Source organism: Panthera leo, chromosome E3 (genome assembly GCF_018350215.1).
Source record: "Panthera leo isolate Ple1 chromosome E3, P.leo_Ple1_pat1.1, whole genome shotgun sequence".
Classification (NCBI taxonomy): domain Eukaryota; kingdom Metazoa; phylum Chordata; class Mammalia; order Carnivora; family Felidae; genus Panthera; species Panthera leo.
The window spans coordinates 29,213,329-29,241,237 of NC_056694.1; the positions used below are offsets into that span (position 1 = coordinate 29,213,329).

General features: G+C 43.3%; 1 protein-coding gene and 1 long non-coding RNA gene across 3 annotated transcripts in view; one reads left to right on the forward strand and one right to left on the reverse strand.

Annotated features, from left to right (window-relative positions):
- Positions 1 to 27,909, forward strand: part of PARN (poly(A)-specific ribonuclease) — a 168,564-nt gene that overhangs the window by 134,303 nt on the left and 6,352 nt on the right. Inside the window, exon 23 of one of the 2 annotated variants that reach the window (XM_042921059.1) lies at positions 23,615 to 23,808. In XM_042921059.1, the coding sequence (XP_042776993.1) occupies positions 23,615 to 23,808 (194 nt within the window). Of the gene's footprint in view, positions 1 to 5,415; positions 5,809 to 23,614; positions 23,809 to 27,909 lie in introns of those variants that run through there. The other variant, XM_042921060.1, reaches the window with a different exon arrangement.
- Positions 1,860 to 15,129, reverse strand: LOC122209322. Its single transcript, XR_006197554.1, has 2 exons — positions 15,042 to 15,129; positions 1,860 to 2,223 (listed from the first exon to the last, which is right to left on the reverse strand). It is a non-coding gene; the product is annotated as an uncharacterized LOC122209322 (long non-coding RNA).

The following is a 27,909-nucleotide window of genomic DNA, read 5'->3' on the forward strand; positions in this document are numbered from 1 at the left end:
TAAGATTGATCAGGTGGCTTCAGATGTTGCCACCCTGGTCCATCCAGTGTAAAGTTCCCTATCAGCTTTTTACCTGATGGTTTTACTGACCATTAATGATCAAAGGCTACATTCATTATTTCATTAAGGATGCAAATGGTAATATTCTAGTTTACTTCATTTCTTATCCCAAATGCTCTTACTAAAGTAAAAAATTTCTGGGGTGCCTAGGTGGCTTAGTCCATTAAGCATCTGACTCTTGATTTCGGCTCAGGTCATGATCTCAGGGTTGTGGGATCAAGCCCCTGCATTGGGCTCCGTGCTGCTCATGGAGCCTGCTTAAGATTCTCTCTCCCTCTGCCCCTCCCCTGCTCACTCTCTCTCTCTCTCTCTCTCTCTCTCTCTCTCAAAATAAAATAAAAAATTTCTTCTCATCATCTCTTTGGTTACCTGGACATATAGTTCATATAGGAAAAGCAGAATAAATTGTTTAATCTCCCCCCCCCCCCCAAAACACCTTGTAAAAACCAGTTTTCAGGATAATTATTTGGTTTCCTATCACCTTCTAACAGTGGGCAATGAGTTTTTGTTTTGTTTGTTTGAATCATGAGGTTTCTAAAATACATATGTTTTATGTATTTTAGTGCATTACAGTCGCTTTTTTTTTTTTTTATGTTTATTTAATTTTGAGAGAGAGAAAGAGAGAGTGAGCATGTAAGCAGGGAGAGGCAGAAAGAGAGGAAGACAGAGAATCCCAAGCAGGCTTCTCGCTGTCAGCACGAGCCTGATGCGGGGCTCGAACTCAGGAACTGTGATATGACCTGAGCTGAAATCAAAAGTCAGAGGCTTAACCGACTGAGCCACCCAGGTGCCGCACTGTTGCTGTTCTTTTCGGTGCTCTAATTATCTTGTTTCTGAGCACTGGAAACAATTTTGAGTCGTCTCTTGAGTCTTCTGGTACAATCCCAGTAGCCTTTAATAGCCTCTTTCACTGCTAGTATTTTTTATCCCAGGCTCTTCTGTGTATTTCCTACCTTATGTTTAGAATCAGCCATTTCTCCAAGGGGCCTGTTCCTTTTGATGGAAAATGGTATTTAGAAACCGTAATCTGGGTTCTCAGGGTGTTTATTGATATTGGATTCATTGTTGTTTATAGCCGTTTTGAATTAAAAGGGCTAACAAGGAAGTCTTCCTTCTTTCTTTCCTTTTTCTTTTTAAAATTATTTTATACTGTTATTTCCAATTCCAGTTAGACTCCAGGACTTCTTTAACTTTTTAAGATTTTGTTTCTTTTTTCTTTTTTAAATTTTATTTAAATCCAAGTTAGTTAACATAGAATGTAATAATGGTTTCAGGAGTTTCTTGTTTTTTTTTTTATGTTGACAGTTATGGTTCTCAGTGCTATTAAAGTAGTTTTTTTTATTTGCTTTATGCTACTATATATAATAATTTCAGAATAACTATAACAGTACCATTACAAGTAATATAATTACTGAACATAATTTTTTTGCAGTAATTTTTTCCCCCTAGAGTGTATCTGACTAGAAATGAACAAACCACCTTATTTTAAAGTCACTTGAGATAATTCCTTTGTGTGGTTAATCTGCCAACTCAATAAACATTTATGCCTGTTTCATTTCTAACTTTAGGGATTGCCTTTTTTCAAATCAGTTTTGCCTTATAAGCATGCAGAACATTTATGTGGTTCCAGAGTCAGATCTCCTCAGCTCTTCTCCCTGCCTTCCCCGGCTGGTTTTCTCCCTCCCTCGTGGCGACCAGTTTTGTTAGTTTTTACTATATTCTTCTATTTTACAAATGTATTAAGCAACTTCATATATAAACCCTCACCTTCTGCTAGGTAGACGGGAATGGACCGTATGGACTTTTCTCTACCTTCCGTTCTTTATTTAGCCATGTGTCTTGGAGGTCCGTGTTACTCTGCTTTAGGTGAAATGAGATTCTTTGCACTGCAGATGGCTTTAGTGTTCTTGAGCCTCCATAACAGAACATCCCACACAGCTAAGTCTGGTGTGTGTTCCTAGTTCATGGGATCAACCTCATGGTGAAATTCACGAAGATTGTGTGTCAGATGGTTAGTGAAAAATGAATCCATGACCTGTGCTCCTTTTGAGAGGCATCATTCTTCATTTCCCTTTTCTCACCTTCCCATCTCTTCCTCTGTCCCGTCAGTGTGAAGGTGTAAAACTCACCGACACCCTGCCTGCTTTTGGAATATCTTTGGACCTAAGTGAAAAGCAAGAAAATGTTCATATATATTTGTTTTTTAAGCAGATTCTTCATTCCAGGCACTGTGCTAGATGCTTTACATCTTTTAAAAAAATCTGTTTAACAACTCAGTGAAACCCTTGGTGATATTTTTAATTTATGTGTGAGAAAGTTGAGCCTCAGAGAAGCTGAATAATTTAGCTGAAGTGACACACAATTCTTACTTACAGTGCATTACGTTGCCTCTTAGGAACATAGCACATCTACACCTGTGAGCCTACATGTTTGAGAGAGATATGGTCTCATTTTAATAAATTATGTTTTCTTCAGAAAATAAAACAAAACAAAAAAACCTGTGTTAAACCCTAAGTCCAAAACCTCCGAATTTCAACCTTACTTCTTTGGGGAGTGGATTTAGATGTCTAGTCCTACGCATCATCAGTGTAAAATTGTTAGCTTAAAAATAATTTTTCTTGAGGCGCCTGGGTGGCTCATTCAGTTAAGCGTCCGACTTCAGCTCAGGTCACGATCTCATGGTCCGTGAGTTCGAGCCCTGTGTCAGGCTCTGGGCTGATGGCTCAGAGCCTGGAGCCTGCTTCCGATTCTGTGTCTCCCTCTCTCCCTCTGCCCCTCCCCAGTTCATGCTCTGTCTTTCTCTGTCCCAAAAATACATAAACGTTAAAAAAAAAAAAAATTTAAAAAAAAATAATAATTTTTCTTAATTTTTTTTTTTTTTTTTTATTTTGAGAGAGAGAGAGAGAGAGCATGCGATCATAGGCAGGGGAGAGGGAGAGAGAGAATCCCAGCAGCTCCATACTATGTGTGGCTCAAACTCACGAACTGTGAAATCATGACCTGAGCTAAAATCAAGAGCCAGTCGCTTGGGTCGCCCGGGTGGCTCAGTTGGTTAAACCTCCAACTTCAGCTCAGATCATGATCTCACGGTTCATGGGTTTGAACCCCTCGTCAGGCTCTGTGCTGACAGCTTGGAGCCTGGAGCCTGCTTTGGATTCTGTGTGTGTGTGTGTGTGTGTGTGTGTGTGTGTGTGTGTGTGTATGTGTATGTCTCTGCCCCTGCCCAACTTGCGCACATGCGCACAAGTACACACTCTGTCTTTCTCTCTCAAGAAAGAAGAGTCAGACGCTTAACGGACTGAACCACCCACATGCCCCAGTTTTTAAAAAATTTTAAAAGAAATAGGAATGACCCTGTACAAGCCAATAAATATCAAAAATCCTGAAGTGTCATCCCCTGGTATGTTCAACACTTAGTAGAATCCAGTCTTGGGCTTCGATGGGTTGACGGGTTGATTTTAAGTAGAGGAACTACAGCGAGGCCGGAGGAACATGACTTGGCGGTCAGAAAGGACAGACACGCATGGTGTGTTCAGCCTGGGACAGCCACTGGAGGGAAGGGCAGGAGGAACCATGGTTGAGATCCTGAGGTGCCTATGAGAAGAGCAGTGATTTCTCTGTCCTCACCCGGGGCTGAGGAAGAACCTGGGGGAGACTCAGGTGGCATTATTAGTATGTGTCCTGCTTGCCTCCTAAGAAAACTCAGAGAGGGGACATGCCTTGTTCCAGATCCTGGAGCTGGTGCTGCCATAGACGGAGCTCTTTCTGCTGCCTTCCCCTCCTCTCTGCTGATTTTGGCCAGGCCTAATTGTCTTCTGCGGGCTGTGCTACTTTCAGACTGCAAAGCTGGTGGAGACCTTTAACATCTGTTCTGAATGATTTTTTTGTAATAACTGAGGAAAAATGACCACGGCCCTCCACTCAGCCTTCCCGCTTCTTCCTTTCCACATCTGAGCAGTTGGAAGAAAGGATCAGTCTGGTCTCAAGGGGGTATTTTAAGATATTGGAATTAAACACGGAGCATAAAACTAGAGTCTGGTTAATATAAAATACAGAGTTTTAAAGTACGTACTTACTAATAAAATGGAATGATTAACCATGCAAATTGGGTTTACCACAGAATGTCCCTAAGACATAAAACCTAGGAGGGGCGACTGGGTGGCTCATTCAGTTAAGGGTCCAACTCAGTTTCGGCTCAGGTCATGATCTCACCATTCATGAGTTTGAGCCCTGTGTCGGGCTGTCTGCTGAAAGTACAGAGCCTGCTTGGGATTTTCTCTCCCTCTCTGCCCCTCCCCCACTCAAAATAAATAAATAAACTTAAAAAGCCATAAAACCTGAGAGATTTTAAAACAGGACGTAGGAGCAACTCTTAAGAAATATCCCTTGTCCCATCCACTGGCCAGCATTAGGGAGAAAGGAACTGATTTAGCTCGTCTCTCCCCTTCAACTTCTCTTGGGCCAGTAGATCAGGACACCACTGCTTTCTCTCGGAGGAGATACGTCCGTAGGATTCCTGAGAATCATATAAAAAGAGGCGCAAGGAGATTGGATAAACAGAATGGTTGATGCATACAGTGGAATATTAGTCAGCTTCACAGAGGAGGGGGAGTCTGACATGTGCCGCAGCATGGGTGAACCTTGAAGACCTAGTGTTCAGTGCAGGAAGTCCGTCTCGCAAAGACACATACTGTACGATTCCCCTCCGACGAGATACCTGGAGTTGTTGCGTTCATGGGCGTGAGGTGGAATAGTGGCCACCATGGTGGGGGCGCGGGGGGGGGGGCAGAAGGAGTGAGGAGCTGGGTGTTAGCGGGTGTAGAATTTCTGTTATGTGAGATGGAAAGAGTGTTAAGAGGTCAGTTGCGTGGCATTGCAGGCATACCTAACGGTACCGGCCTGCACGTTTCAAACGGTTGAGGTGGTAAATTTTGTTATGTGTATTTTATTTTATTTTATTATTTTTTAATGTTTTATTTATTTTTGAGACAGAGAGACAGAGCATGAGCAGGGGAGGGGCAGAGAGAGAGGGAGACACAGAATCCGAAGCAGGCTCCAGGCTCTGAGCTGTCAGCACAGAGCCGGACGCGGGGCTTGAACTCACGGACTGTGAGGTTGTGACTTGAGCCGAAGTCGGATGCTTAACCGACTGAGCCACCCAGGTGCCCCATGTTATGTGTATTTTAGAGCCTTTCTTTCTCGCGGTACTTGGGGAAGGGAGGACGCTGATGACAGACCTAGAATACTTTAAAAATTTGAATAGAAAACTATGAATTTGATAGAAAAAGAGGGGATGAAGTCATCTTTTTCAGTTACTGCTCATCTGTTTTATACTTTATTTAAATGTGTTTGTAGATGAAAAATTGTCAAGACAAGACGAGAAGTTGTTGAATTTGGTTGGAATACGCTGCTGAGATCTGGCCTTTCTTTTCTCGTCTGTTGTATGGGCTGTCGTGTGGCTGGCACCCAGATGGGTTGATTTGTAGATGAAGGTCTCCCGTAACAGATCTAGAGTATGAAGCGTCAACGCTGCAAAAACTGACAAAAGCGAAAAATGGAAAAGGCTTCTTTTCCTTCACAGTTGAAAGCAGAATGTCCTGTCAAGATTTTATGTTAAAGAACACGGAAGCTCAGTTGAACAGCATCTTGCGCTCACACGACTTCTGATGACTGGAAACATGTTCATGTCTCATAATGGCAGTGGTGTTTGAGAATTGGTGTTTTCTTTCCATATGCTTGGTGTTATTTATTTGATCAACCATAATTAAAAGTAATTACCTGTGTTTCTAATAATGTGTTACATTCCTCATACTTATCTTCATGTAAGAGTATAATTTTTTTTACATTTAAGTTTATTTTGAGAGAAAGAGAGAGAGACCATGAGTGGGGGGGGAGGCAGAGAGAGAGGGGGAGAGAGAATCCCAAGCAGGCTCCCCACTGTCAGCACAATGCAAGGCTCTAACTCCCCAACCCTGAGATCATGACCTGAACCGAAACCAAGAGTCGGATGCTTCATCAACTGAGCCATCCAGGTGCCCCGATTATAATTTTTTTTTAATGGTGCTAACAATTGAAATTGCCCTCGGCATGCTTAGATAGGGCAGGGAAGTACTTGTTTTTATATGTCTGTTAACCAAAGAAAAACACATTTCCTGTTTCATTTCCGCAGATCAGTGCAGTTAGGATTATTTCTTGTAGTACTTATAGCTTGTATTTCTTGTATTTCTTGTAGTACTTATAGCTGAAATAAAATATGAAATGTGTAAATTGTGTAGATGAATTTCGAAGTGTAGACATTTTTCATGTTTTTCTGGCAGTTCTTTTTTTGACACTGTATGCTTTTAAAAAATTCTGGGGGCGCCTGGGTGGCTCAGTCGGTTGAGCGACCGACTTCAGCTCAGGTCTTGATCTCACAGTTCGTGAGTTCGGACCCCACATCGGGCTCTGTGCTGACGGCTCGGAGCCCGGAGCCCGCTTCGGATTCTGTGTCTCCCTCTCTCTCGCTGCCGCTCGCACTCTGTCTCTCTCTGCCTCTCAAAAATAAAGAAAACTAATAAAAAAATTTTTTTTTTCAATTCTGCTAGTCCATCCTAAGTCAGCAGAAGCAACAGGAGGTTTGTGTTCACTTGGCGAAGGTCAGCTGTGAGGCCCAGCTATGGCTGCTGTGGCCCAGCACCACGTTGGTCTTCGTGCTCGTAGGCGCTTCCAGGTGTAAATGCCGTCCACAGATTTGAGGGGCTCCGCTTTGTCCGTTCAAGGATCCCCGAAGCACAGATTCCGTTTCGCTCAGTCGCGCTGCTGGTAGTGCAGACGGCACGTGGATGCTTGCCAGATGGGAGCGTTCGCAGCCTCCCTTTTGTGCCCCTTTTCCCAAATGCAGAAGAACTAAAATTTGCTGTATATTTTCGTATCTTCAGTCCCAAAGTAGAACTGATTGTAGAGTCTGAGTGATGGCTAAATGGATGTTTACTGTGCGTTTCTTGAAACTTTTCTGTGCGTGTGAAGTTTTCACACTGCTGGGGAAAAAAACGGAACCGTGTCTTGTGGAAGCCTCGTGTACATTTCCAACAGGGTAGGGCGTTTGGGGAGGTTCTTGACGATCTGCAGGTTCCACGCATCCATGAGTCGACAGGTGGCAGTTGGCCGATGGCTTCACGGCCGCCGGGGAGGCTGCTGGACACCTTCCTTCCTCCCCCCTGCGGCCCGTACGACCTGCGCAGGCTGCTTGCGACTCCCTTCCGCTCCCCCTTCTCTCTGTCTCTGTCTGTCCTCCTTTCCTGATGGGTTGCGAGGGTTTGGACCCCCGGCTCTGAAGACTCACATCAGCATCATCTCCAAAAACATGCCCACCCATGCCCACCACACGACAGGGAGGGGACAGCGAAGGCACCGTCGTCCAGGTGTCTGCCACGTGCCAGGCACTGTAGCTTGGGCTCTTGTATCTCTTTTTCTTCCTTCGTCCTCGTCATAGCCTATTCCTTCACTGAAGAGACTGAGACTCACCAAAGTACGGGAATTTGTCCGGAGTCCCAAAACCAGTAAATGACGGAACCCGGATCCGGGCCCTCACCGCTCTCATCCCAGATCCCATTTGTGCTCTTTCCAGAGTGTCTGCCCCCTCCTCATACACCCTTTTGTGATCCTTCTCTGCTGCCAGAAATGCCTTCTGAGATGCCGTCCAGGCCACCTGGGATCCTCGGGAATTCTCCGCCTTGGGGAAAAGCTACTGTTTATTTATACTGCGTTCCATGACCTAATGTATGCCTGGTGGTCACTCAACGAAAGGTTTAAGTAACTGAATGGACAAGAGAATTCATAACACCCTGGGAACATACCTTCTTACCTAGCATCGTATTGGGGAAAGGTCCTGAAGACTACTTTTTCCCTTTTTTCTTTTTTTGAGGGAGAACATGCATGCCTGTATGTGCAGGGGTGGGAGAGGGAGGGGCAGTTGGAGAGGGAAAGTGAGTCTTAAGCACACTCCTTGCCCGGCACGGAGCCCAATGAGGGGCTCGATCTCACCACCATGAATCACGATCTGGGCCAAAATCAAGAATCGGCCGCTTACCTGACTGAGCCACCCAGACGCCCCTGCTTTTTCCTTTTTGAAAAATATAGATCATACTAGGAATGCTTTCTTTGCTAAAAACAAGGCTGAAAGGAATGACATTCTTTTATAATTATACCATAATCCACTTTATTTTATCGTCTTGTTGTTTAGACTGAAAGAGCCGTATTAAGGTGGGTGTAGATTGACTGGCTCCTTGGAATATCAGCTCTGCAGAAGGCTGTTCACGTGTGCCTTATGATGTTTTAAGGGAACATAAAAGGCAGTTAATCTCATGCTACAGAAATCAGTGTTCAGGCCACCATTTTCTGAGTATCACATCATTTGTCCTCGATTTGGTAAAAGAATGATGGAATTCTTGGGAACAACCATGAGGTCATCATCTTAGATGAATGGTTGTAAATTCTTGGAAGGGATTTGATTCTAGCGTGCTGCAGTCACAAATTACTCCAGAAGGGTCTTCAAAAACCGAACCAGGATGCAAGAAGCGTGTGGTTTCCTGATGTCAGAACAGCTTCTGGGAGGTCCTCTGTTCCGAAGGAGCAGAAATGGTGTTGTCTTGTCCTGGTAAAGCCATTATACCCTGTTGATTCATCACGTCAGATCGGTAGTGCTAATGAAGTCATCGCAGCATTAATTTGATTAAATATGTGATGTGAATGTCCGTTCAGAATGGCGGAATTGATGGCTGTAGTGAAACTACTAGACTTTAGAGTAGCATTTTCCATGTGGTCAGTAGCTCTCTCTCTCTCTCTTTTTTTACTATCTTTCGTCGCCAGTGTCTCCCTCTCAATTAGTTGAGACCATTTTGGCTGCAGTAAGCATGAGTGCCCATCCAGGGAGGAAGAGTTGGATCCTTCATGAATATGCTATCCCACCTACCTACTTTCTTCTTCATCATTTGTGGAACAGTTTTCTTCCAAATTTGAGCCTGATGCTCACTTGACATGGGTTTTTTTTTCCTTCTCAGGTTGGATTTGGTGGGTTTATAAGAAAAACTGGGGCACTGGGGTGGCTCTTTCAGTTAAGCGTCCAACTCTTGGTTTCTGCTCAGGTATGATTTCATGATTTGTGAGCTCGAGCCCCACGTCCACACAGAGCCTGCTTGGGATTCTCTCTTTCCCTCTCTCTCTTCCCCTCCCCTGCTCTCTCTCTCAAGATAAATAAACTTTAAAAAAGTCAAGAGAAAAAACACCAGTTTCCAAGGAGATGGGATGTCTTAAAAAATATATAGGATTAAGATCCTGATGCTTTGAATTTCATTGTTGTTTGGGTAACTGGTTTTAATTTTTTTCTTAAGAGTCGTTTCTACTTGCAAATGCTCATAACTATGCAATCCTGTGTTACCACACTAATTCTGACGGATGGAAGTGTAGACTGAAGACTAGTCTACATTGTAGGACATTTGCGAAGAAATGAGATAGATTCTTTGAAGGACTCGGTCGCACCTGTAACTGTGTGAGCAAAAGTTTTACTTGATCACGCTGTACGCTCGTGGAGCCGGAAGATGCTTGAAGGTGATCTCGTCCGCTCTCCCTGGAGTTAGAGAGCAGAACTGGAGGCTCCGAAAAGCGGTGTCTTACTCGAAGTCTCAAAGGCAGTGGGTGTAGGAGAGCTGAGCATGCCCGTTTAACATGGACAAGTAAGGACCTACTACTGGTATGAAGTTTTTTCACAACGCCAAGTGCATCTTTGGGAAGTCCTTGGCTTTTTTTTCTTTCCAAATGTTTTCAGCGAAATACACGAACATTGTTTTTTAAAGCCAAATAATAGAAAAATTTTATAATTAAAAGCAGCTGTCCCTGATGCCCTCCTCCTTTCCCTGAGGGCCAAGCACTCTCCACTCTTTTCTTTTGATACTTACTTTTTTCAAGTAATGCAATTATTGCTGTGTCTTAGTTTTTCTGTTTATCCCTTGACTTAGAAAAACAGTAGGCTTGTCCAGTCATTTTTATGGTCCTAATAGTATGTGGAAAGACTGCCCGTAGTGGTTAAAGTTTTCCTGCCTCCCTGCATTGTCTGTTTCCTCAGAGTTGATTCTCTCTTTATGCTGGTCTGCTCTGGGTTTTGACTCTTGTGTTGAAGATTTTCTTCAAATATCTGACTTCTTTGGTTTCTTTAAGAATAAACTGAAAAGACATAAGAAGCTGTGGGTGTGGAGGCTAATGTCATTGGTGTCTTTTCTCTGTGGAGCGATGAGGTGAGAAGCTGGCTTTGCAATTACATGTATTTTCCCCGAGGCTTCCGATTTTCTTTATGGCTTGTGCTTTTTGTGATCTACTTAAGCAACCCTTGCCCAAACCAGAGTCAGGAAGACTTTCTTATTTTTTTTCTGTAAATTTTACAGTTTTTGGTTTTATGTTTAGGTACGCCATCTATTTCGAGTTGATTTTTCTGTGTGGTGTAAGACACGGCACAAGTTCGTTTTTTGCACATAGGTGTCCATTTGTCTTGGCAACACTGCCCTATGTTGAATTACTTTGACTTCTTTGTCAAAAGGTATCTGTATGTCTATCCTTTTACCAGCACCACACTGTCTTGATTACGACAGGTTTACAGGGAGTCTTAAAATCAGATAGTAAATCCTTCATCCTTGTTCTTCACTTTTCCACATAAAGTTTAGGGTCATTTTGTTGACTTCTCCTAAAAGCCTGCTAGGTGGGGTGCCTGGGTGGCTCGTTTAGTTGAGCATCCCAACTCTTGACTTCGGCTCGGGTCAGGATCTCATAGTTGGTGAGTTTGAGCCCCACGTCGGGCTCTGCACTGGACACTGTGGAGCCTGCTTGGGATGCTCTCTCTCCCTCCCTCTCTGCCTCTCCCCCACTTGCGAGCACGCGTGCTCGCTCTCTCTCTCTCTCTCTATCCCTCTCTCAAAAAATAAACTTAAAAAAAGCCTGCTAGAACTCTGATTGGGGTTATGTTGCATCTATAGATCATTTTAGAGAGAATTCACATCTTAACTGTATTGAGCCTTCCAACTCATGAACGTGGTATATCTTTTCACCTGTTGAGGTTTTCTTTGATTTTTCTCATCAGTTTATTATAGTTTTCACCATACAGATTTTACATATGCTTTATTACAGTTGTCCCTAAGTATTTTGCTTTTTGATGCTATTGTAAGTCATGTATTTTCAAGTTCTGATTCCATTCATTCATTTATAATATAAAGAAATACAGTTGATTTGTATATCTTGACCATGTATTGTTGAACCTCACTAAATTCACTTATTAGTTCTAATAACTTTTTTTTTTAGTTCTAATAACTTTTTATAGAGTATTTGATATTTTCTGTTTAGACAACCATATCTGTAAGTAAAGGCAACTGTATTTTTCCCTGCCCAATGGGCCATATACATTTTTCTTTAAAAAAATTTTTTTTTAATGTTTTTATTTATTTTTGAAGGAGAGACAGAGCGTGAGCAGGGGAGGAGCAGAGAGAGACAGAGGGAAACATAGAATTTGAAGCAGGCTCCAGGCTCTAAGCTGTCAGCATAGAGCCTGATGCGGGGCTCGAACTCACGAACTGTGAGATCATGACCTCAGCTGAAGTCAGACACTTAATCGACTGAGCCACCCAGGCGCCCCTAAATTTTTCTTTTTTTAAAAAAATTTTTTAACGTTTTGTTTTAGTTTTTGGAGAGACAGAACAGAGCGTGAGCAGGGAAGGGGCAGAAAGAGGGGGAGACACAGAATCTGAAGCAGGCTCCAGGCTCAACGCTGTCAGCACAGAGACTGACACAGGGCTCAAACTCACCAACTGCAAGATCATGACTTGAGCCAGAGTTAGACACTCAACTGACTGAGCCACCCAGGCGCCCCATATATAAATTTTATCTCTTTCTCTTGTCTTATTGCACTGGCTAGGGCCTCTAGCACACTGTTAAGTAGAAATAGTGACAGCCAGCCTTGGCGTCTTATCCCTGATCTTAGGACAAAAGCATTCAACATTGTGGCATTAGCTGTAAGGATTCAGGTATTTTTAGATGTTGATTTTCTGATTTGTACCTCGGGGGAAGTGAGCCTGACTGTTGGTGCCCTGAGTACTGATCGGCAGGAAGGAGCTGGGGGCCTCCCTTCTCAGGATGTGGGGGATGCTCCTTCCCCTGTTATTGCTCCTTATTGTCCTACTCAATCCCACTCTGCACTTCTGGGCTTTGTGCCTCTGGGAGAAAGCAAACCCCCTGTCCCACTCCTCTTGGCCTGGGGGTATGCTGGTCCCAGGCTTCCCTGGGACAGGGGCGGGGATCCTAGGACGCCCATTCCCATCTTGTCACCTCCTTGTTTTAGGAATCTGGTGCCTCTTATTTGCTGAGACTTCGCAGGGCTCTGTTGAGAGTGAATCAGCTTTTTATACAACACTTAGATTTCTGTTTCCTCCTCTGTGCAAAGTTCTTTGGCACTCTTCTTTCTCCTTGTCGTCTCCAAAGAGTGTCTCCAAAGTGAGCTGACATCCTGTCCTCTGATGCTGCCTCTCCTGTTCTCTGTGCCTTGGTCAAGTTATTTATATCTCTCTACAGATAAATATGTGTGTCCAACTGGTCGTGTTTAACTTCCTGGAAATTTTTAAAAAGCTGTTTATTTTCTGCAATAGTTGGACTTTTGGTATAGGGGGAGTTGTTTTGATTTGCTCACATTACTGATTTGATTAGTAAATCCATTCATCAGAGACAAAAGTAAACTTTAGTGCAAAAATAAATTTCATCCCAGCCTCTGAAAATTTCACGTTTGTTCTGAATTTGGCTTCAACTAATTATGTGTTGAGTATAAATTCCTTATCTAGGAATTATTATTAATTTCTCTGTGTATCATCAGTTAATTTTTTCTGTGTTGAATTAAAGTGAGTTAGCAGTACGGAATTATTTAGCCAAGTTCAAACCACGTTGAATGCCATTGATTCTTTGCAACCAGAACCAATTTTTCACTTATTTAGGCCAGTCTCCTATTTAACTATGAACTTGATACCTAGGACTGAGCCACATACTCACACAATATATTCATATATTCTCTTTCTTTTCCCTGCTTCCCCCGTGTGAGGGGGGAATAATGCTTCTCTCATTCCTTAAGAGATATCCCTTAATCCTGGGTAGCTAGCATACAGACATATCTTATTTGATTTTAATTTTGCTTTTCAGACTCAAATTCTTTGTTAGAAATGAGAGTCACAGTTCATCAGCTGTGTCCAAGGGATTGCCTTCTGAATGGAGCGTAGCCTAGTAAACATCCTCCCCTGGCCACCCAGATCATGCCCACAAACACAGAGACACTCATGCTCGTGGAATTTGAATTCAGCATGAGAATTTGTGAGAACAATAAAAATGCATTTTCTAGCTCCCACTTCTGCAGATTTTTCCAGTTCATTTTGCTTTGTGAGGTAGTTTGCTCAGAGGGAGATTAGATTCCTCCTTTCCGTTAGGTATATCTCACAGGGAATGTGTTTTTATCCAGACAGATAGGGAAAGTTGACTATATACTGGAATGTAAACCATGTTAACATCATACATAATTGAGGATGAAATGAGCCATTTGTTGTTTGTCACTTGCCTTCTTGCTCTTAGAGGGGAAGCATTCACTTCATTTATTCCATCCCTTCAGCAAACCTTGACTGCAGAGGGCTGACTGATGGCCCTGACTCAGGTACTGAGAGGCCCCTGGCCATCAAGGATTGTGAGAACCTGTTCTCACGGAATTTACATGGTAGTGGCAGAGAGAGAGAATAAACAAGCAAAGAAATAAATGAGAAGCCCGGACAGAGATGAGTCTTCAGAGGCAAACAAAACAGGGGCAGGGGCCTCTCGGGCTCCGCAGGGTGTCCAGGGAAACTTTTTGGAGGGCCTCTTTTTTCACGTGGACCTACAGAAGAAGCACTAGCGCTGGGAACTTGGGACTGGGCAGGGCGGGTGGGTAGTGAAGCAGTTCGAAGGCCCTCTCGGACTGGGAGGACCATCTCAGATCTACCTAACCGGCTGCCCAACCAGGGGGAAGTCACTTACTCTGAAGGTGAGGTTTCTTGCCTGTAATAGGGGAATGGAAACACACATCCAGCTTAAAATGTTCATCTCCAAGTATCAAACGAGAGAATTTTGTAAACTGGGTAGCCCTTTAAAACGAAAAATGGCTATTTTATCCAGCAGCATGAACCTCCCAGCCAACTGAAGGACTTATCCTCCGTCTTTAAGACTTACTATAAAGCTACAGATATAATAACAGTGTGGTGCTGGCATACGGAATGACGAATAGATGATGAAACAGAATAGAGTGTCCAGAAACACAACCACACATTTATGGTCTGTTGAGTTCCAGCAGCATTTCCATGCAGGAATCTCTTCCTGACATTTCTAGGGACTTTTTTTTTTAACTTAAATTTAAATTTAATTTTAGAGAGAGAGTGTGCACAAGTGGGGGAGAGGGACAGTGGGAGAGAGGGGGATAGAGGGAGAGAGAGGGAGAGAGAGGGAGAGAGAGAGAATCTTAAGCAGTCTCCATGCTTAGCACAGAGCCCGATGTGGGGTTCAATACCATGATTAGAGGATCATGACCTAAGCTGAAATAAAGAGTTGGATGCTCAACCGACTGAGCTAACCAGGCACCCCTCTAGGGACATTTTATGTTACTCCAAGTTGTGAGAAAAATCAGTCAACTAATCAGGATAAAGGAAGAAAATCTGTGGGCCTTAAAGTTTAATGATCAACATAGGTATTACTAGTTCAAAGGAATCCACTCACATGAAGTTGAAAGCAAGAGTGGAATCAGTGTCAAAGGTTAAGGTCAACATTTCAGAGACCAGCACAGGAGCGTACGGAGCAGAAGGGGCCACGGTCACTGCCACCATGTTGTAAGTGTATGGTCGTAGCCTTGGCTGTTGCTAACAGTGAGTCATTTTTATAAATAAAAACATATTAATGAGTTTACTCACATTAGTACACTTTATAAAAATCCTGCAAATCTTGTTCCAAGAAATAATAAGTTTTGGAAGCAGTCTTTAAATTGGCAGTTCTGAAACATGTTTCTCTGTAGTAGCTCTATTGACCTTGCCGGGATACCCAAATGTTATGTCATCTTAATGGAATCCAGTGGCGTTCTAGTGTTTGAATATTTGCTGTAAGGCTACAGTTCTTTGTAATTACCTTTACGGAAGAAATGCAAAGGCAAGATGTAAATAGCATCGTGGAATACTTTGATGTGCAATCAGCTCATCCAAAATCTGAATTAGGCCAAGCAATATCAAAACCAAAATCAAGGCAAGCAGACAAAATGTTTTCATCCCTCAAAGAGGAAATGAGCTTACATGAAGCAATATGTAATCTTAACACCCAACTTGTATTTGCTTTGGACACACTCAGAACAATTTGACCAACTTCAGCACAACATGAAAGAAACTTTTCTGCATCTGGATTATTTGTCATAAGACAAATATTAGCAATTAGTAGTTATGTATTTTAAAATCTTATTTAAGAATAACTTTTAAATATTAAATATTTGTGACATTTTTTAGTTAAAAATTTTTTTTTAATGTTTATTTACTTTTGAGAGAGGGAGAGAGAGACACACACACAGAGCGTGAATGGGGGATGGGTAGAGAGAGAGGGAGACACAGAATCTGAAGCAGGCTCCAGGCTCAGAGCTGTCAGCACAGAGCCCGATGCGGGGTTCAAACCCGTGGACTATGAGATCATGACCTGAGCTGAAGTCAGATGCTTAACCGACTGAGCCACCCAGGCACTCCATTTTTTAGTTTTTAAGTGGTGTTTATTGGGCATCCATTCAGTGCTAGTGTTTTATCCTTTTAATGTTTTCTGTTACCAAATATCTATATCAGGTAGAGATTATTTTTACATGTTATGGAAATACATAATTTTGTCACACTATATAGTCTGTAATCATAATAACCATACATTTATTATTATATCTTATTTTACTGAACTGACCCCTGAAACTTTAAATATAACCCTGTCACAGAAAGGTGATTCATTATTTACGATTATAACTATTATTTAAAAACATGTAGTAAAGTGCTATGAGAAATATAGAATAATTTATTATTCAGGAATTCTGACTTCTTGTTCTCAAACTCTCAAGATTAATAACTGTCAGGAAGTTGGAAAAATTTGACATTCCTGACAAAGGTGCTGATAATCCAGGAGGCAGAGTTAGGTTTGTCAACAAATAGTTGTGAAACAATTGTGTAGTGGTATGCAAAAATTGAACTTCTCTTAAATCACACCATATACATGGTTAACTTGAAATGCTCATAGACCTAAATTTAAGAATTTAAACTATAACACTTCTAGAAGAAAAGATGGAAAAAAGTATTAGTGACCTTGTGCTATTAGTCTGAATTGTGGCACCTGCACCCCCAAGTTCATGTGTTGAATGAACACATGAATGTGAACATGTGTTCACATGAATGAACATGAATGAACACCTGACTCCCAATGTGATGGTATTAGAAGATAGGGCCTTTGGAAGGTGGTTAAAGTTAGATAGGGTCATGAGGGTGGATCCTCATGGTGGAATTAGTGCCCTTGTAAGAAGAGGAAGATGGAGAGAGCTGGCTCTGTCTTCCCAACAACAAAACACTGCCAAAAGAAAGAAGATCTTCATAAATGAAAAGATACCCCATGTTCATGGATTGAAAACTTGATATTGTCAAGATGTCAGTACCAGCCAGACTGATCTGTGAATTCAGTGCAATCCCTATCAAAATCCCAATGACATTTTTTGCAGACATAGAAAAGTCCATCCTAAAATTTATATATATTCTCAAGGAATCCTAAGTAGCCAAAACAATCTTGAAAAAGAAGGACAAATTTGGAGGACTAACACTTTCTGATTTTAAGACTTACTGCACAACTACAATAACCAAAACAGTGTGGTATGGGCCTGAAGACAGACACAGAGACCAATGGAATAGAATAGAGAGCCCAGAAATAAACCTTCCCATATACAGTCAAATCATTTTTGATGTAATAATGCCAAGACCATTTTGTGCAGAAAGGACAGACTTTTCGGTAAATGGTGTTGGGTAAACTGGATATCCAAATGCAAAGAATGAAGTTGGACCCTTACCTTACACCATACACAGAATGAACTCCTATCTCCGATAATGGATCAATATCTAGCATTTACAGGGAACTAAAACTCAACAGAAACCAACCTGATTCAAAAACAGGCAAAGATCTTGCATAGATGTATCTCTAAAGAAGATATACAAATGGCCGATAAGCTCATGAAAAGATTCTCAACATCACTAATCATTAGGAAAATGTAAATGGAAACCACAGTGAGATACTACCTTATACCCATTAGGATCACTACCGTAAAAAAACAAACAAACAAACAAACAAAAACAACAAACCAGAAAAGAACAAGTGTTAAAGAAGATGTGGAGAATTTGGAGCCTTATGCACTGTTTGTGGGAATGTTGCTGTGAAAACAGTATGATGGTTCCTTCAAAACTAAAAACAAACTTAACTGTATGATCCAACAATTCCATGTCTTGGTATATGCCCAAAGGAATTGAAAGCAAGGTCTTTGTACACCCTGGTTCAAATTAGTATTTTTCACAGCTAAAATATGGAAGCATCCCAGGTGTCCATTGACAAATGAATGGATAAGCCCACAATGGAATAGTATTCATCCTTAAAAGGAAAAGATGTTCTAACACCAGCTACAACGTGGATGAACATTGCCTGACATCATGCTAAGTGAAATAAGCCAGTCACAGAAGGACAAATACTACGCAATTCCACTTATATGAGATACCTGTTAGAGTAGTCAAAATCAAAGGGGCAGAAAGAATGGTGGTTGCCAGGGGTTGGGAAGAAGGGAGAACAGGGAGTGACTGTTTCATGGGTACAGAGTTTTAGTTTTGCAAACTGAGAATACGGGAAATGGATGGTGATGGTGGTTTCACAACATTACAAATGTACTTAATAGCACTGAACTATACACTTAAAGTGGTTAACATGGTGAATTTAATGTTATGTGTATTTTACCATGACTTAAAAAAAAAATCCAGAAAAGCCTTTCCACAAGTGTTCACGGTATTATTATCTATAACAGCAAAATGTAGGAGGCAGCCCAAATGTCTGTCAGCTGGCACGCGAATTGTGGTATGGCCATACTGTGAAATAACGCTTGGTAATAGAAGGAATAAAATGCCAGTACTTGCAGCCGCGTGGCTGGTTCTCAGGGTATTGTGTTAAGTGAAAGAGTCAAACACAAAAGACCAAAGACTGTGTGATTTCACATATACCAACTTCTAGAAAAGGCGAAACTATAGGGATTGCAGGCAGATCAGAGAATTCGGGGCAGAGTGGCCCAAGGAATCTTTTTAGAGAAAGGGAACTCTTCTCTTTTTGTTGTCTTTGTCCTTACATAGTTGTACACACAGTTCCAAAAATTAACCAAACTGTACCCCTAAAACGAGTGAATTTCATTGCATGTAAATAATAGCACAGTTACCGACCTCAGGAATTTAACATTGATATAATATTTTAATATACTGTTCATATCCAAGTTGTATTATTTGATCTAGCATTATTTATATCACTTTCCCCCGTCTGTTAGAAGACCCAGTCTGTGAGAATGTCTAACATCTACTTTTCGGTGGCTCTCTGATCTCTTTTATGACAGTGACACTGTTGAGGAACACCAGCACCTCCCCTCAGAACCCTTTTTCAGTAAAATGGTTTTCATTTGGGTCTGTCTGATGTTTCATCACGGTTACATTTCTGTCACACAGTCCTGACCGGAATAGTACATAAGTGATGCTGTGCCTTTGTGATGGTATCACTGTGTTGGGAGACACTTTCAGACCGTGAAGATATCCTCCTCTTCATCAAAACATCTCCCCAGATGGGGCGCCTAGGTGGCTCGGTTGGTTAAGCGTCTCACTCTTATTTTCAGCTCAGGTCACGATTGGGGTTTGTGAATTTGAGCCCCGCGTTGCGCTCTGTGCAGACAGTGTGAAGCCTGCTTGGGTTGGGATCCTCTCCCTCTCTCCACTGCGCTCTCTCTCTCTCTCAAAATAAACTTAAAAAAATAATAATTAAAAAAAATCTCAGATGTAGCAGCTACCGATGATATTTGCCTCAACCATCCTTCGTGTGATGGTTGCAGAAGGGTCACCTGGGAACTCCATTTGTCTTCCGCCGTTACCATTTCATTGTTACTACTCAACTAGAAGAGCTCTCCCTTCTCCCTCCCCCCTACCCCGTATTATATATTCTCTAAACCCATGGATTTCTATGTTTTCAACAGTTTAGAATTTGTTATTGCCTTTTAATTATTTTGATGCTTAAATGTCTGGCCAGTGAAAACCCTCTCCACCTGGTCCTTAGGTCCCGTGACATACACGCCTCATCATCTGTTGAGCAGTTTCCTCCTTTGTGGTAATATTGTGGGATGTTCCAGGCTCATTCTGTGCCTCCTTTAGGCCACCTGTGGAATGGGCCAGTTCTTCGAGAAGCCCTGGTTTTTTTTTTTCAGGTTATGGTATTAGAAGTTAAGATATGGACACTAGATGTGCTCCTTGCTCCTGGGGTTTCTTTGCTCCTAGGCCCTTTCAGTGGATAGCGCACGGATATACACACGTGCACACCCACATAGTGGTGCGCACACACGCACGTGTGTGGATGCACACATGTACACATACTTGTTTTAAAAACCGTTCCACTCCATCCCCATGGGGCTCTTCCTTGTCTTCCCCATTCTAGTATTTGTATGTCTGGCTTCCAGCAACATCAGCTCATTCAGATTCACTCAGTGCCGTAACGCATTTAAGTATTTTCGGAATGGTTTCACTCACTGAACAGCAGAAGATGCAAAACTGCTTAAGGGTTCTTCCCCACACCCCACTCCAGATGGGGAGTACTGGGTACATAAATTGCGTTTTTTCACCTTCCTTACTAGAAATCCTTCCCTATCAGTTCTCTGAGATCTTCATTGTTTCTTACAACTGCTCTGAACTTCATTGATTATGTGTATACAGTTTACCAATTTCCCATGCTTAGACATCTATTTTGGCCGTATTTCCTAATTACAAATAAAGCTGCAGTGGGGCACCTGGGTGGCTCAGTTGGTTAAGCGCCTGACTTCAGCTCTGGTCATGATCTCAGGGTTCAAGGGTTTGAGCCCCACGTCGGGCTCTGGGCCGACAGCTCAGAGCCTAGAGCCTGCTTCAGATTCTGTGTCTCCCTCTTTCTCTGCCCCTCCCCTGCTCACATTCTGTCTCTTCTCTCAAAAATAAGTAAACATTTTTAGAAAGTTAAAAAAGCCCAAACAAACCGTAAGCTGCAATGAATCCCCTGTGCCTACATATTTTTGCAATGTTGGAGGTGTGCCTTCCAGATTCCTAGAAGTGGGATTGTGGGCTCAAAGAGTAAATGAATACATAGTTTTGTTAGATGTTGCCACCTTTCCCTCCATAACAGTGAATTCATAGCTTTGCCCATTTTTCTGTAGGATTTTTTATCCTTTTTTCTCTTCAGTTTGAGGGTTATTTGTGTATCAGGGACATTAACCTTTCATCTGTGATGTGTGTCACAGATATTTTTTCTTGGTTCCTCATTTGCCTTTTGATTTTGTTCATCTCATTTATTGCCATCCAAAAGGTTTTTATGAGGTCAAACTTACACATTTTTTATTGCATCTGGATTGTGAGTCATAGTGAGAAAGCCTTTTTGTACACCCAGAATTCACCCATGTTTTGTTGTGGTACTAGAGAGTTTCTTTTTCTTTTTCTTTTTCTTTTTCTTTTTTTTTTTTTTTTAACTTAGAGAGCAAGCAGGTGAGAGAGAGGGAGAGGGAGAGAGGGAGAGAGAATCAAGCAGGCCCCATGCTCAGTGCAGAACCTGATGCGGGGCTTGATCCCATGATCCTGGGATTGTGACCTGGGCCAAAATCAAGAGTCGGACACTCAGAGCACCTGGGTGGCTCAGTCACTTAAGCTTCCGACTTCAGCTCAGGTCATGATCTCACGGTTTATAAGTTCGAGCCCTGTATCAGGCTCTGTGCTGACAGCCAAGAACCTGGAGCCTGCTTCAGATTCTGTGTCTCCCTCTCTCTCTCCTCCTTCCCTGTTCATACTCTGTCTCTCTCTTTCTCTAAAAAATAACATAAAAAAAAAAAGAGTCGGACTCTCAACCAGCTGAGCCACCCAGGCGCCCCTAGATAATTTCATTTTTTACACTTAGATATCTGATCCATTTGGTATTTATTCTTTTGTACCAAGTGAAGAATGGGTCTGATGCATCCTTTTTCAGCTGTTCCAACCCTGGAAAAGTGTTTAAATGTTCATCTTTGGCCCAGTAGTTTGAGATACCACCTTTATCATACTCTAGATTTCTATTATGCAGTTGGGGCTATTTCTAGACTTTGTATTTCTCAAAGTCCCAGCTGAGTTTTCATTAAACATTTACGTCTCAGAGGCTCCTAGGTTCCAGGATTTACAGTACAGAGGAATTTTTTGGCCCCTTCCCCTTTTGTAGTAGAAAAGCAGGTCCTTATTGTTTTTTAACACTTTTTGAATTTTCTGAATGTTCAGAAACCAGCCAAAATTATTTTTGTCTTTAAGAAAACTTTTTGTTTATTTATTTTTGAGAGAGAAAGAGAAAGAGAGTGAGCAGGGGAGGGGCAGAGAGAGAGAGGGAGACACAGAGTCCAAAGCAGGCTCTAGGCTCTGGACTGTTAGCACAGAGCCCGATGCAGGGCCTGAACTCATGAACTGCAAGATTATGACCTGAGCTGAAGTTGGATGCTTAACCTAAGACTGAGTCACCCATGTGCCCCTTTAAGAAAACTTTTAAAAGATATTATCAGGGTTTTTTTTTAAGTTCATTTACTTTGGGGTGCCTGGGTGGCTCAGTCAGTTGAGCGTCCAACTTTGACTCAGGTCATGGTCTTGCGGTTCGTGGGTTCGAGCCCCACGTCAGGCTTTGTGCTGACAGCTCAGAGCCTGGAGACCGCTTCGGATTCTGTGTCTCCCTCTCTGCCTCTCCGCCTCCCCTGCTCATGCTCTGTCTCTCTCTGTCTCCCAAAAATAAATAAATGTTTAAAAAAACTTTTTTAAGTTCATTTATTTTGAGAGAGAGAGAGGGAGAGAGCAGGAGCAAGGGAGGGGCAGAGAGAAAGAGAGAGAATCTCAAGTAGGCTCCATGTTGTCAGCACAGAGCCCCACACGGGGTGTGAACTCACAGACCATGAGATCACGACCTGAGCTGAAATCAGGAGTCCGTCACTTAACTGACTGAGCCACCCAGGCGCCCCAAGGTATTATCGGTTTTTAAACCGTAAACTTTAGCATGAATTTTTAATAACCTCCCAAAATATTACCATTGGTATACCCCCTTAATATCCCTTCCATAAAAGAGGTGTTTCAGAAAAGTGCATATAACGTATGTGAAAAAGGGGCCAGCTAGTCTTTCGAGGCCGTGTGCTCTGAGCTCTGTTCTGCCTCGTGTGGCTTCTAAGAACCACCAGGGAAGCAGTTTATTCCTCTCCTTCACGTGAGTGAACGAGTATAAAGGACAGAGCAGCTGTGAGTGCAGGAGTAACATGGAAGAACTGGAATAATCGGCTGGCCAGTGTTGTTTTTGTATGCAGCGTTTTAAGTATTCACTTCCTAGAAAAGGCTTGAATAGGGGTATGTACGCATTTGCTCCCTGCCTTCCCGCCCCCTCCCTGTTCCCAAATGGCCTCCCTCAAGTGGAATGAGTTGATTCTTAAATGTTTCTCATAACTTGGGGGCTCTAATAAAAAAAAGATCTATTTATAAGACCCATTTAGAGGAGACAGGACTCACATCGGCCATGCGGTCTCTGTTTTTATCAAGTTATATTTCAGGGAACATATTTTCTCAAGGAGAAATCAGGACATGTAATTTGATTTAATTCAACATGTCACATCCTATAAAGCTTTAAAAGAGAAGCCAGGTTTAATTATAAATTTGACAAGTCACTGCTTTGGAATAGAAGAGAATTCTGTGAAGGTGGGCTATGCCCTGTAAGTGTATAGAGATGACGAGCAACGTGACAGCTGACACACTCAAGAAGTCCCCTGTTGTCCCGCGTGTCCGTGAGGCAGTCATGAAGGGAACAGGGCTGTCTTCCAATGTGGCGCCACGACGACTCTTATCTTGTTATCTCAGCTCTACTCTCCTGTCCTGCTCTTCTCCTGCCAAACAGAGACCAGGAACTTTCTTTAAAAAATGTTGTCCTTTGAAGCACTCAGAGCAGCTTAGATTCGTACACAGAGGGACACAAGCGTAACGTAGAACGTGCTCCTGGATAACCTTGACTTGTCATGGGGAAACCTTTGGATTTCAGTTCGCATTAAGGTCTTTAACTCGTACTTGTAGGTGGCAGCCACCCATGTTGTTGACTGCTAGTGAAGTGGTAATGGACTTAAGAGTATTAAGACACGTTACAGGCTCGTCTTCCTGATAGTCTCCACACCTTTCATGTCGTCCCTCTGTGTGCCTTTCAGTCTTACCTCGACCAGCACGGTAGGAAAGAGAAATCTGAGCCCCAGCCCAGCAGAAGCTGCCTTGGAGACCAGAATATCAGGGGAGATTTCTGACACTGAGCTGGAGCAGACAGAGTCCTGTGCAGAATCCCTCTCCGAGGGAAGGAAAAAGGCCAAGAAATTAAAAAGGATGAAGAAGGAGCTTTCGCCAGCAGGTTTGTATAAGGTCTTACTCGAGTTCTGGAGGTGTGTACTCTTTAACGCTCTAGAAACTCATATTTTGGGGGAGAAATGATAGCAGGGCTTCGGTCGGTGGCAAAGCCCGTGTGCAGTAGTCTCCCCTTGTCCACGATTCGCTTCCCGTGGCTTCAGTGACCCGCGGTCCACCAAGGTCCAGAAGCACATGATCCTTGTCAGAAGGTCAGATGTATCGTCCGAAGGTCCACGGTCGCCTAATGCTAGGTCACGGTGCCTACGTCACTCAGCTCACTTCCATCTCGTCACGAGGGCATCTTATCGTCTCACGTCCTCACAAGAAGGGTGAATAAGCTATTTTATTTTATTTTATTATTTTTAAAAAATTTTTTTAATGTTTATTTTTGAGACAGAGAGAGACAGAGCATGAACAGGGGAGAGTCAGAGAGAGGGAGACACAGAATCTGAAACAGGCTCCACGCTCTGAGCTGTCAGCACAGAGCCCGACGCGGGGCTCGAACTCACGGACCGTGACATCGTGACCTGAGCGGAAGTCGGCCGCTCAACCAACTTAGCCACCCAGGCGCCCCTGAATAAGCTATTTTAAGAGAGAGACCACTTCACAGAACTTTCATCATAGTACATTGTTCTAACTGTTCTCATTTGCTATTAGCCATTGTCGATCTCTTCCCGTGCCTCGTTTATAAATTAAACTTTATCCCGCATGTGTATGTGCAGGAAATCACGTGGTACCTAGAGAGGTTTCAGGCTTCCTCTGGGGGGTTTGGAATGTGTCCCCCGCAGATGAGGGGGGCTGCTGTAGTTTTCCATGGGACCAGCTGCTTTTAGGATCCATTTAATTTAATTTGAGGAATCCCTAAAAAGCCCTGTCTCTTGATAGAGGAAGGCTTGGCAGGGGCCTTCTTAGTTAAAGATGGTTAGTCCATTTTGGTAATCCTCTCTCTCTCCTCCACGGTTTAGAGGTTTTGCTGATGTGTGTAAGTAGCCTCAGTATTTTAAATGTGCATTTCAATTTGCACAGAGGCCTACTCCTACACATGTTATTTTCAGCGGCAGAATTTTCACCGTTCCCAGCAAAACGCCAGGCAGCCTGGATTTCTCTCATAAGCAGAATTACATAAGGAGCAGAGGAAACCGGAGGCCAACCCATGTTGAGAGCCTAGTATGTGCTAGGTGCTGTGGCAGGAGCACCAGGCCTGCCCGAAGCCGAATGCCACATTCTCTCCACCACCCGGATGCTGTGTTGGGCGGGGGGGGGGGGGGGGGGGGGGGGGGGGGGGGCTCGTGACCTAACCTAGCCTTCCGTGCACAGACCCTCTACGGCCCTGGACCGTGAGGTGAGGGACGGGCTTGCTGTCAGCGGGGCCAGTTCCCTGCCCGGGAGATCCAGCCATCACCTACCAGGTCCACCAGCTGTCACAGGGGCGACAGTTATGACCTCTGCTGACCCTTGCTTGCTAAGGGTCCAGCCTGGCATCTCATGCCCGGCAGAAGTGCTTGGCTCTAGTGTTCTGAGGTAGTCACCATGGTCCATTTTACAGTTCAGAGAATAGAGGACTTAAAGTTTAACATGACTTGCCCAAGGTCACGGAGCCCTTAAGTCTGCCCTGCAGGAAACCCAGGGCTTACAAGCACAGTTGCATATTTTCTGCTCCAGATGGGAGGGCGGGAGGGCCACTGACCGAGCCCCCGGGGTTCCCCCTCTGTCTCGGATCACCGAGGTCTCTGGGCAGCAGAACCTACAGTCAAACCAAAGGAAAGTGGTAAAGCCCTGGAACTTGGTTCATACGCAAACTAAAGAGTTCATCATGTTTCAAATCACTTCCTTCTTTTACATGTGGCCTGATCTGACCACAGAGAGTTTTCTGAATCTCCTTGATAATAATGAAATCAAAGAAGCAGCAGAAATGTTGCATATGTTTTTATACATTATGCTGAGGTTTAACTTCAACTAAAAACTGAACTCCTGTTTGAAGCCCAGATTGTTTATTTTTTAAAATGTTTTTTAACATTTATTTTTTGAGAGACAGAGCGTGAGCGGGGGAGGGGCAGAGAGAGAGGGAGTCACAGATTCCGAAGCAGGCTCCAGGCTCTGAGCTGTCAGCATGGAGCTGGACGCGGGGCTCGAACTCATGACCTGAGCCAGAGTCAGGTGCCCAACCGACTGAGCCACCCAGGTGCCCCATCAGATTGTTTATTTTAGCTGCCTCCTTGAATCCCGGGTTCTCCTTGACTTGCCACCCTTCCCTTCCCTAAATTGAGTTTTGGAGAAGTTTTTAATCTGTACCATACTTCGTCCTCGCCTGTGATACCTTCTTACCACTGGCACATTGTCCTTGCTCAGCGAATGTTCATATTAAATGTTGGCATGACTTTCAGAGATCACGAGCAGCATGCCGTGGGGCAGGGTCCCCTCTTGTATTCTTTTCCTTCTGACCTCATTCTCTTCTGAATTTTCAGCTTATCTGTTACTTCTCAGGGACAGGATGACAGGTGGTCTCCCCCCCTTCTGTCTCAGCATAATCTTAAAGGTATTAACATTAGAATACCTAACAATAGACCACATGAATAGATTAGCTCCTTTTTATAACTTTAATCTTGGGAAGTGAAAACTTTCTACAAGCTATTTGGGGTCTCGAATGTGTAATGCCGTCATTAAAATAGGTTTTTATTCTCCTCCCATTGACAGTAAATCTGTCACTGCCTCAAAATCGGGGCTAAAAAAGAAAAAAAAATGATAAATTTTGTACTTCTTCACCAGTCCCACTAAAAGAGAAAAACATCTTGACAGCTTTTAATTGAACCAGAGACCTGGAGATAATTGGGCTTTCTGGAGCAGCATTCACTGAGTGAGCCCTTCCAGCAGCGCAAAGCTGGGAGTTTAACGGGTCATTCTTAGCTGCTTTGTGGTTAAGCATTTAGTGCTAACGTTGTCAGCAGGATGTGGGTCGGGATATCAGGCTCTGAACCTGTGGAGTCAACCGACTTCGGTGACTTTCACGAGGTCCTGTATCGAGGGAGAATACAAAAGTCTTGACCCCACGAAGGGTCTGTGTTAAGCTCTGAAGGGTTCAGAGGATTCCAGGAGCTGTGAAGGTTGGGGTGTGTGCGGCTACCGGGTCGGACACTTTGGTGCAGCCTGGGGAGGTCTGTCTTGTCCAGGCAGCTCCCAGCTCTCCTCCTGGCGAGAGTGTCTTGACAGGACCTCAGGTGATTCACGAAGGTGTGTTGGGTGCCCAGCACTGTCAGCAAAGGCACACAAAGTGTAAAAGAAAGTGTTTCATCTGTTAGGGAGCTTGCTAGTTTCCAAGGAGGAAGTTGCAAAAAGTAGGACCATAGAATATTGTCTAGAGTAGCAGTCCTGGGACAATTGGTGTTCAGTAAATCCCACACAAAATTGTCTTCTGTCTCAGTTATACATTTTAATATCTAAGATACACAGGAGTTCACTAGACCCCTTTCCAGCTAACAAAATGACTTAAATTGCAAAAGGAATGACTGTTTATTTATCACGTACCAAGCATTGTGCCAGGAGCATCCTTTACTGTCTGTTCCGTATAAGAAGCTTAAAAAGTATAGGTGTCATTATTTCCGATTTCTAGAGAGGAAACAGGCTCAAAGAATTACAAACTTGCAAAGCAAAATATAGCTGGAATTGGGGGCCGTGGGGAGGGCTCACACATTGGACCACTCTGCAGTATGTGAAATCTACCCAAACTTTTTAGTTATTTTGAGAGAGAGAGAGAGAAGGAGAGAGAGAGAGAGAGAATGAGCATGAGCAGGGGGAAGGGCAGAGAAGGAGAATCCCAAGCAGGCTCCACGCTGTCAGTGCAGGGCCTGACACAGGCCTTGAACTCACGAACCGTGAGAGCATGACCTGAGCCAAAATCAAGAGTTGGATGCTTTACCGGCTTAGCCACCCGGACGCCCCAAAATCTTACACATAATGTAGGTCCCTCCTTTCGGATTTTTAATGATTAGCGTAGATTGGTAGTGTTATCTACTTTTCCTTGGGAGAATTCCAGGTACATCCTCCATTGGCACATAAAGGAACCCAGTTCCGCGTGTCGTCTATGCTGGAATAAAGTATCCCTGGGAAA